Source organism: Nannospalax galili, unplaced genomic scaffold, assembly GCF_000622305.1.
Source record: "Nannospalax galili isolate Female #2095 unplaced genomic scaffold, S.galili_v1.0 scaffold788, whole genome shotgun sequence".
In the NCBI taxonomy this organism is placed as follows: domain Eukaryota; kingdom Metazoa; phylum Chordata; class Mammalia; order Rodentia; family Spalacidae; genus Nannospalax; species Nannospalax galili.
In genome coordinates, this window is record NW_008359996.1 from 1574127 (window position 1) to 1584813 (window position 10687).

The 10687-nt window shown below is 45.7% G+C and overlaps 1 protein-coding gene across 1 annotated transcript in view; it reads left to right on the plus strand.

Moving 5' to 3' along the window:
- Positions 1 to 7997: 7997 nt before the first annotated feature.
- Spn (sialophorin) overlaps positions 7998 to 10687 on the plus strand; it is a 7489-nt gene continuing 4799 nt past the window's right edge. Inside the window, exons 1-2 of the mRNA XM_029559090.1 lie at positions 7998 to 8029; positions 8976 to 9122. Of these exons, the coding sequence (XP_029414950.1) occupies positions 7998 to 8029; positions 8976 to 9122 (179 nt within the window). The remainder of the gene's footprint in view (positions 8030 to 8975; positions 9123 to 10687) is intronic.

Here is a 10687-nt window from a genome sequence, read left to right on the forward strand (position 1 = left end):
ATATAATCTCCTGTTACTCTTTTGTCAGATGGATAGTTTGCCTATTTTTTTAGGCAGGTCTCACTGTGTAACTCAGGTTGACCTATGCAGCCCAGGCCAATCTCAAACTCTTGATCCTCCTGCCTTAGCTGAATTACAGATGCATACCATCATGCCCAGTAGTTGTTTTTTTTTTAACCTTCTTTGCTCTAAGAATCAAACTTGGAGCCCCTTGCATGCTGTCATACACCCTACAACACAGACCCTAGGATTGCTTTCTCAGTGTCTTTTACAAAATTGCTGTTGGCATGTAGAAATGCTATTGGTTTTATATGATGATTTTGTGCCCTACCATTTTACCTTAATAGTTTTGGCTGGAGTCTAGGTTTTCCTATATACATATGTCATGTCATTTGCAAGCAGGGGCAAGTTAACTTCCTCTTTTCCCGATTTAGATACCCTTTATTTTTTCCTCTTGCCTAACTACTCTAGCAACAGCCAGTGCTATGTTGAATTAAAGTGGTGAAACAGCCTATTTGTCTTCTTCCAGATCATAGGATTTTCCTTTTAGATTTCTCCACTTTGTATGTAGCCATGAGTTTGTCATGTACAGCCTCTATTGTGCTAAGGTACATTGCTTCTCTACCTGAATTGTTGAGTGCTTTTATTGAGTAGTGTTAATTTTTTGTTAGTTTTGTTTTTTGAGACAGGGTCTCCCTGTAGCCCTGGTTGGCCTGGAACTTGCTACTTAGATCAGGCTGGCCTTGATCTCTGCCTCCCAAGTGCAAAGATTAAAGGTGTGTGTCACTACATCTGGCCAAGTGGTGTTAAATGCTAACATGCTTTTTCTCAGTGTCTTTTGAGGTAACATATGGTCCTGCCCTTCTGTTGGCGACCGTGATATGTCTCACTTATTGATTTGCATGTGTGAAAACAACCTTGTATCCTTGGGGAAAATATCACTTGACTGTTGGGTAATCTTTTTCATATGCTGGATTCAACTTGCTAGTACTCTGCTGAGGCCTGCATCTGTGTTCATCTGGGATGTTGGCCTATAGTTTAAATTTTTAGTCTATAATCAGGGTAATGCTGACCTCATAGAATGGGTTTGGAATCCCCTTCCCTTAGGCTTTTTGGAATAATTTGAGAATAATTGGTATTAGCTCTTTAAAAGTTTAGAAGGGCCAGTAGGTAAAAGCACTTACTGCAAAGCCTGAGGATCCTGAGTTCGAACTCTAGAACCCACATAAAGGTGAAAGGAAATGGGAATGACTTTTCTGTGAATCACAAATTGAACTTCTGCAAGTTAATCATATGCTTTGAGGTCATTTAGAACTATGTATTCAATTTATTTTCCTATTATGTACCCAGCTTGTTTAAATTTAACTAGCCTTAAAGAAAAACAATGTAATCAATCTTATGTTTTTGATTCCTGATATAGCTAACTTACAAGCTAACCTGAAGCATAGCTTTAAGCCTATACCGTGTTCCCTATTGTGACTCAGCTATGTCCTGACTCAGAACAGGGCATGTGCGGGTGATGTGGTAATTAGACCTAAGACCACCTCTGAAAGCAGGAATGACATTGCAAACAGTATACCCTCCCGTCCCCAGATGTTGAGAGCAACTGGGCAGAAGTTGATGTCTGTGGTCTTGTGTGCTATTCTGGGTCAGTAGGGTCAGAAAAAGAACTTCTTCCTTTGAATACCCTGGTTAAAGATTCTTTAAGACAGAGTTCCTCATTCCTTCCCCATACTTTGACTGATGTGCTGTTCAATAAATCCAAGAGGAGGCCTTTGATCAAGAAAACAGAAGAGAGCAGTTCTGACAGAGATCAGAAGGAGCAGTTCTCAGAACAGATGGGGCCCACTTTTGGTTAAACTGCTCCAAGAGTCACTGTTTCTTTGATGCCACGGAAGGAGAGAGTTGACTCCACAAAGTTGTCCTCCGACCATCTTTTGTTGCAGGGGAAATTCTCTACCACTGAGATGCATCCTTATCCCACCTTGGTAACATTTTCACATCATCTAAGATTCTGTATTATGAATGTCAGTGCTTTAGGATCTGGAAGAATGTCCCAGCCTTTTTTTTAAAAAAAAATTTATTTCACGTGTATGAGTGTATTGCCCACATTTATGTAAGTGCACCTGTGTCGTGCAATGCCCAAGGAGGTCAGAAGAGAGTGTTGGATTCCCCTGGAACTGGAGTTATAGATGGCTGTTAGCCACCATGTGGGCACTGGGCATCGAACCCAGGTCTCCTGCAAGAACAGCTACTGTTCTTAACCACTGAGTTTTGCCTTTTTGAGACAAGGTCTCTTTGTAGCCTCAGCTGGCCTGGAACTCACTTTGTAGTCCAGGCTAGCCTCGAACTCACAGAGATCCGCCTGCCTCTGCCTCCCAAGTGCTGGGATTAAAGGCGTGCACCACCACAGCCATCATTATTTATTTATTTTTTGAGACAGGATCTCACTAGGAAGCCCTGGCTGTCCTGAAACTCACTATGTAGACCAGGCTCGTCTTGAACTCACAGATCTGCCTGTCTCTGCCTCCCAAGTGCTTGGATTAAAGGTGTGTGCCATGGTGCCTGGCTATTTTTGGACTTTAAAAAATATATATTATTTTTATTTTATGTGTATGAGTGTATTGCCTGCTTGTATGTAAGTGCACCCATGTCCTGCAGTGCCGTGGAGATCAGAAGAGGGCTTCGGATTCCCCTGGAACTGAAGTTAAGGATGGTTTGCAGCCGCCATGTGGGTGCTGGGAATCAGATCCTCTGTAAGAGCAGTCAGTGTGCTTAACTGCTGAGCCACTTTGGGACTTTTTAAAATGTGGGTGCTGGGAATGCAAACCTAGATAATCAAGTTTTGTGGGGCAAGCGTCCTACCCTCTGAGCCGTCTTCCCAGCTCCTCTTTTCTTTTCCCTTATCTTTTTTTTTAGGTTGAAGTGGGAAAACCCACCTCAGGTAGCTGAGGCTGGTCTCAAACTTGCTATAGGTGAGGATAGGTGCTAGCTAAGCATTCTACCAACTGAGCTACATCCCCAGGAGTTTTTAGACAGGGCATCTTATTATTTATCCCTGGGCAACCTGGAACTCACTGTGTATACCAGGCCTATCTCAAACTTGTAGCAGTCCTCAGCCTCTTGAGTGCAGGGATTATAGGCATGCACCACCACATCCAGCTAATTCTTTTCTTTCTATAAATATTTTATTATTTGTGGGCTGGGGAGATGGCTCAACAGTTAAGAATAATGACTGCTCTTGCAGAGAACCGGGGCTCAATTCCCAGCACCCACATGTTGGCTACAAACCCTCCTTAACTCCATTCCAAGGAAATCTGATGCCCTCTTTTGATCTCCGCAGCATTTCATGACATGGGTGCACTCACATACATGCAGGCAATACACTCATACACACAAAAATAAATAAAAAAATATTTTAATAAAAAATTATTTTTAATTTAAATTTTTTGTCTTTGAGATAGGGTCTCCCTGTAGCCCCAGCTGGCCTGGAACTCACTCTGTAGATCAGGCTGGCCTTGAACTCACTGAGATCTGCCTGCCTCTGCCTCTGCCTCCTAAGTGTAGGGATTAAAATCAATTGTCACCACACCCAGCACCCTATTTTCTTTAAGAGATGAGATCTTGATATGTTGCCCAGGCTGGGTTCTAACTTCTGGGCTCAGTGATCACACTGCCTCAGTCTCCCAGGTGGCTAGGACTACAGGCATGGGCCACTGTACATGTGCACACATATGTGTGTGGAGATCAGAGGACAACCTCAGGTGTCATTCCTCAGGTCCTGTCAACCATTTTGTTTGGGATAGAGTCTCTCACTGGCCTGGAGCTTGCCAGGTGGACTAGGCTGTCCAGCCGGTAAACTCCAGGGAGCTACCTGTCATCACCACCTCCGCAGTGCTGGGATTATAAGCACGCATCCCCATGTCTTGCTTATTTGTTTTCGTTTTTCATCTCTTCTGAAGGTCAAACTCAGGTCCTGATGCTCCCAGGCAAGCATGTTAGCAACTGAGCCATCCCCTGAGCCTCATGTTTGTTTGTTTTTTTTCTTTTGATTCAGTTTATTTTTAATAATGTGTAGCGGTGGGTGTGGTATGTGCACATCAGTGCAGCTGCTCAAGGAGGCCAGAGACATCAGATTCCCCTGGAAGCTGGAGTTACAGGAGGTTGTGAGCCACCCAATATAGGTGCTGAGAATCCAACTTGGGTCTTCTGCAAGGGCAGTACACACTCTTGACTGCTAAGCCACCTGTCCAGCTCTGGTTAGTATTTCTTAATGGTTGGACTACATTTTTTGTTAGGAATACCACAGAACACTGCAGTATGCTTCTTATTGGATTGTATCAGGAAGCCGATGATGTTTATCTAATTACTGTTAAATTTGGTTACTTGGTTAAAATTATGTCTACTAGATTTCTCCACTATGAAGTTACTAGTATCCCTTGGTTTTTTTTTGTCTTTTTGAGACAGGGTCTCCCTGTAGCCCCAGCTGTCCTGGAACTCGCTATGTAGACCAGGCTGGCCTCGAACTCACAAAGATCCACCTGCCTCTGACTCCCAAATGCTGGGATTAAAGGTGTGTGCCACCAAGCCTGGCTTAGTTTCCCTTGTTTTTTACTTGTTATTATTATTTTTTTTTTTTTTGTCTTTTTGAGACAGGGTCTCCCTGTAGCCCAAGCTGTCCTGGAACTCACTATGTAGACCAGGCTGGCCTTGAACTCACAGAGATCTGCCTGCCTCTGCCTCCCAAGTGCTGGGATTAAAGGCATGCACCACCACGCCTGGCCTTTACTGATTATTTTTAATTTTTTATGTGTATGTGTTTTTATTTATTATTTTTATTTTATGTGTATGAGTGTATTGCCTGCATGTGTGTAAACATACCTGTGTTGTTCAATGACCTCGGAAGTCTGAAGAGGGCGTCAGATTCCCCTGGAACTGGAGTTACAGATAGTTGTTAGCCACCATGTGGGTGCTGGGTATTGAACCTGGGTCCTCTGCAAGTGCAGCCAGGACTCTTAACCACTGAGTCATTTCTCTAGCCCCGTGTATGAGTGTTTTGCCTGCATTTATGTAAGTACACCCATGTGTGCAATGCCCACGGAAGTCAGAAAAGGGTGTCAGATTCCCTAGAACTAATGTTATGGTCAGTTGTTACCTGCCATGGTGGTGCTGGGAAGTGAACCTAGGTCCTCTGCAAGAGCAGCCAGTGCTCTTAACTGCTGAGCCATCTCTCCAGCCCCTACTAGTTTCCCTTTGTAATTAAATGTATCCATGAGGCTGAGTACCTACTTCTGTTGCAGAAAACCTGAGTTCCGTTCCTATCCCCATATTGGGCACCTGTAACTCCAGCCCCAGGGAATCTAATACCTCTTCACTCTATAGTTACCTGCACTTACAAGCCCGCACTCCCACACAGACACACACTTATGCACATAATTTTTTTTTCTTTTTGAGACAGGGTCTCCCTGTAGCTCCAGCTGTCCTGGAACTCACTATGTAGACCAGGCTGGCCTTGAACTCACAAATATCCGCCTGCCTCTGCCTCCCAAGTGCTAGGATTAAAGGTGTGCACCACCACACCCGGCCTACACATAATTTTTTTAAGACCATCGCTGTTTGAGTATGAATCTTCCAGAGTTATGTGGTCTCTTCCTCTAAACTGGGAAGGTATAGAGAGCACTAAGAATGACTAGCAATACAGCTTGCCGGGTGAAGGGAGCTTTGTTTGGGGTTCCTGACAGTTAGCGGCAGGTGACTCTGGGCAACTGCTCCACCGAAGTCTGACCACCTCTACATTACACCTTTGTTTTCTCTAGGGGCAGCAGCAGAGGGGAGAGAGACAAGCAGGGGGGTAGTGGCCTCAACAATCCCTCCAGGAGGGTATCTGTAGTACTGAACCCCTGTTCCCAGAAGAAATGCCAACAGCCTCACTGTCAGTCATCACAGCGCTCTGTATACAGTGCATGTTCTTGTCTCGCTGTCAGGCTGGTTGGTGTCTCTCTTCATCATGGCACCTCCTGTCCAGAAATGGTCTGGTCACACCCAGAGGACCACGTTTTCCACAACTATATATGGAGTTGGACTTGAAGTCTTGATCCTCCAGCCTCCACCTCCCAAGTGTTGGGGTTACAAGCACGCACCACTTTGTCTGTCTCACACCCAGCAGTTTTAACATCCACTCTTACTTGAACCAGTTGTGGTTGTAAAGGATTCCTACTGGAAAAGAACTGACACTCCTGGGACTGGAGAGATGGCTCAGCGGGTAAGAACACTGGCTGTTTTTGCAGAAGACCTGGGTTTGAATCCCAGCACCCACATGGCAGCTAACAACTGTCTATGACTCCAGTTCCAGGGGATCCAATGGTCTCTTCTGACCTCCGAGGGCATTGCATGACATGGGTGCACTTACCTACATGCAGGTAATATACTCAAACATGTAATAAAAAAGAAATAAATAAGTATTTTGAAAAAAGAACCAACACTCCTAAATTCTCCTGTCTCCCTCCTTCCTTCCTCTTGTCTGTCAAGTATTTTCTGGAGAAGTATGAATTTCAGGTTTCCTTCTTTATTCAATGTGTTCATCTGCTCCTTCCCCTCCTCCTCCTCCTTCCCTTCTTCCTCCTCCTCCTTTTCCTCCTCCCTCTCCTCCTCCTTCTCCTCTCAGTGCTGTGGATGAAACCCAGGGCCTCAAGCCTGCTACAGAAGTGCTCCTGCCAGGCCACACCCCAGCCGGCTCTTTCTTACTGCGATGCTCAGAGTCCTTGCATTGTTTGGTCTTTGGTAATTCCTTCAAGCTTGTCCCTTGTTTCTAATGAATGCTCATCATTCTTTGAAAACTTCATTGATGCAAAAAGATTTTCCAGGGCTGCAAGGTAGTTTAGTGGATAAGTCATTTGCTGCCAAGTCTCACAACCTGAGTTCCCCCTACATGGTGGGAGGAGAAAACCAACTCTTACAAGTTGTCTTTTGACCTACACACACACACACACACACACACACACACACACACACACACACTGCAATAATAAATGCTTTGAGATTTCTGCATGCTTATTTCATACTTTCTGGATCTCAGCCTTAGAACCTAGAATCAGCTACTTTCCAAGGAGTGCTGGTCAATGGCATTTTAAAAGCCAAATGGATGGTGCTACATCCATTTTGAAGTTAGAAATGGCATAATTTTTAGATGGTTTGGAGGTGGGCATAAGAGGAAAAGAAAGGAATCCCTGTTTTCTTTTTCTTTTTTTGAGACAGGGTCTCCTTGTAGCCCCATCTGACTTGGAACTCCCTATGTAGACCAGGCTAGACTCAGTCTCACAGATATCTGCCTGCCTTTGCCTCCTGAGTGCTAGAATTAAAGGTGTGCCTGACTGAATTCCCATTTTCTCTAGATTTTTAAAGGTTACACTCAAAAACCTTGCTTCTTTGAGGCAGAGAATGGTGGTGCATGCCTATAATTTCAGCACTTGGGGGCAGAGGCAGGAGGGTTTCAAGTTTGATGTCAGCCTTGGCTACTCAATGAGACCTTGTCTCAAAAGAAAAAAGAAAATCCTTTTCTGAAGTCTTCCTCAACACCCTCCAAAGCTGTCTCTAGGCCCTTTTTTTTTTTTTTTTTTTTTTTTTTTTTTTTTTTTTTTTTTTTTTAAAAAAAAGGTTGAGACAGGGACTCCCTGTAGCCCCAGCTGTCCTGGAACTCACTATGTAGACCAGGCTGGCCTCCAACTCACAAAGATCCGCTTGCCTCTGCCTCCCAAGTGCTGGGATTAAAGGAGTGCACCGCCACACCCAGCTCTAGCCCCTATTTAACAGGCATTAAATAATTTGAATTATTCACACACAAGCACTGTTGAGATTTTTGCTCTTGGTCTTTGACCTTTAAATGAAACTGGATTTTAATCTCATCTGTAGCATTTACTAGTTAAATGAGCCGGGGCAAATCTCTCCACTGTTTTGCTTCTCAGATTTGCTACTTGGTTCAATCACCTGTAGCTAGGGTAATGACAGGTATACCCCAGGGGTATTTCCAGGAGTAAGTGCCATGTAAATGGAACACGTGTGCCGTTGAGCCTGGCACTCTCAAAATGCCTCGAGCAGCCCACACTTCTACACCCCGTTTCCTCAGTGCCTCCCTTCTGTGATTATTGGAGGGCAACAATCACCCCGCTTCCTGTTTTCAGTATCCCTCTTCCAACTCTAGGTTCTACTATCTGTCTCAACCAGGCCCTGTCTGTTGAGAGCCTCAAGTTGGAGTTTGGCCTCACCAGCCCTCTCCTGGGTCAAAGCCAATATTCAGCATACACGAAGCATCCAATTCCACCTCCTGATGATAAACAGAGAAAATTAATCCACGTCAGCCTGGGGACAGAGCTGAATTGGCAGAGGGCTTGCCTAACATGCAAGAAGTCCTGGGTTTGACCCCCAGCACTACTCAAACTGGGTGTGGTGGCACACCTCCCTCAACTCCTCCAGGCAGAGCACCAGAAATTTATCTCAGATACATATTGAATTTAACTCCAGCCTGGGATATATAAAACTCTGTCTCAAAAAAAAAAAAAAAAAACACCCACAAAAAGCACAAACAAACAAAAACTCAAGTTGATTTACTGCAACTTTGTTGTAATAATGAAACATTGGAAACAATGTAGCTGGTCGACAAAAGAGAATATTCCCATTGTGGTGCATGCTATGAACTATCATACATGAAACACATCCCCTGATATGTATGTAGAAATATGTCTCTTAGCTGGGCGTGGTGGCAAACACCTTTAATCCCAGCACTTGGGAGGCAGAGACAGGCGGATTTCTGTGAGTTCTAGGCCAGCCTGGTCTACCTAGAGAGCACCAGGCCAGCTGGGGCTGCAGGGACCCAGCGCGTTATCTCCACTCTGCCCCCTTCACTTCCGATTTTACTTTCTTCTTCCCTGAGATTCTGACCTTTCTGCCAGTACAGTCCCTTGCGCTTTCCATCAATCCAGGGGGACATCGGAGCTGTGGTCCATCACGGCGGCCTCTGGGCGCCGGGGAACCGCGGGGTCCCACACTGACTGGCGGCCCCGCGCGCTTCTCCGACCCCCGAGCCGGGGCTCCGACTGCCCGGGCTGCTCCCGGCGGCTTCTCCCCGGGCGAGCGTTGTCGCCCCGGCCTCCTCGCCGCACCTTGGGCGCTAGGCTCTGCTCCCCTCCCCCTTCTCCTCTTCCCTTCTTCCTCCCCCTCCCCTTCCCCCCTCCCCCCGACTGGAATTTTTATCTGTTGGTGGGTACTGCGCTATTTTCTTGGTTTTGTGTTTAGACAGAGTTTCACTGCCCAAGCCTCGAACTCCTCAGTCTTCTGCCTCAGCCTCCAGAGTGCAGAGGTCACAGGCCACCACGCCTGATTGGTGACTGTTGGAAGAAGCAACCGACGGTGGACCCGGTGGATCTGAGCCTCCTTGCATTCTTTCTGGTGTGTCTATGATGCATTCTCTCTCCAAGCCACTCCCAGTGTGGGTTCCTAGCAAGCAGTGGGGTGTCTTCCAAAGGGACACAGAGCAGGCTTGCCACCTGCTATAAAATGAAGCATCACAAGCCTGGTGTTCCGAAGTGGACCTACTGTGTGCAGGGCAGAAATCTGGGCCATTCTGTGTCACCCGGGACTCTTGAGTAAAGGCTGTTGATGCACTAGTGTCAGATGCCCTGGAACTGGAGTTAGGGACAGTTGTGAGCTGCCGTGAGGGTGCTGGAAACTGAACCTGGGCCCTCTGGAAAAGTAGCCAGGGGCCTTAACTGCTCAGCCATCTCTCCAGACCCCAGTTTTGACTTTTTTTTTTTTTTTTGAGATAGGGTCTCCCTGTAGTCCTAACTGTCTTGGGACTCACTAGGTAGACCAGGCTGCCTTGAACTCACAGAGATCCTCCTGCCTCTGCCTCCCGAGTGCTGGGATTAAAGGCATGCGCCACCACCTCCGCCAGTTTTGACTTTTTAAAAACAGATTTGGGCTAGGTGTGATAGCACAGGTCTTTAATCCTAGCATTTGGGAGTCAGAGGCAGGCAGATCTCTGTGAGATCAAGGCCTAACTGGTCTACATAGTGAGTTCCAGGCCAGCTGGGGTTACAGGGAGACCCTATCTCAAAAAATTAAAAAATAAAAAATAGGGCTTCAAATTTCCTGGAACTTGAGTTACAGGCAGTTGTGAGCTGTCATGTGAATGTTGGATCAAACTCAGGTCCTCTGCAAGAGTAGTACATGTTCTTACCCTCTGAGTCATCTTTCCAGCCCCCAGTTTTGACTTTTTTTTTTTGTAATCTTTTTGAGACAGGGACTCCCTGTAGTCCCAGCTGGCCTGGAACTCACTAGGTAGACAAGGCTGACCTCGAACCCACAGAGATCTGCCTGCCTCTGCCTCCCAAGTGCTGGGATTAAAGGCCTGTACCACCACGCCCAACCGGTTTTGACTTTTTAAAAAGAAAGGCAAAACCCCAAAACATAAACATACCAACAAGTCAAAGTTTCCTAATTAAAGTTAGGCAGCAGAAGCCATTCAAAAATGCCAAGAGCCCCTACTCAAGGTTGAGAATGTGGCTCAGTGGTAGAGTTTGCACAGGACTAGGTTCAATCTCTAGAACTGCGAAAATGACCCCAAATCCCTAATTCTACCCAATCTTCCATTTATTTATTTATTTATTTATTTATTTATTTATTTATTTATTTA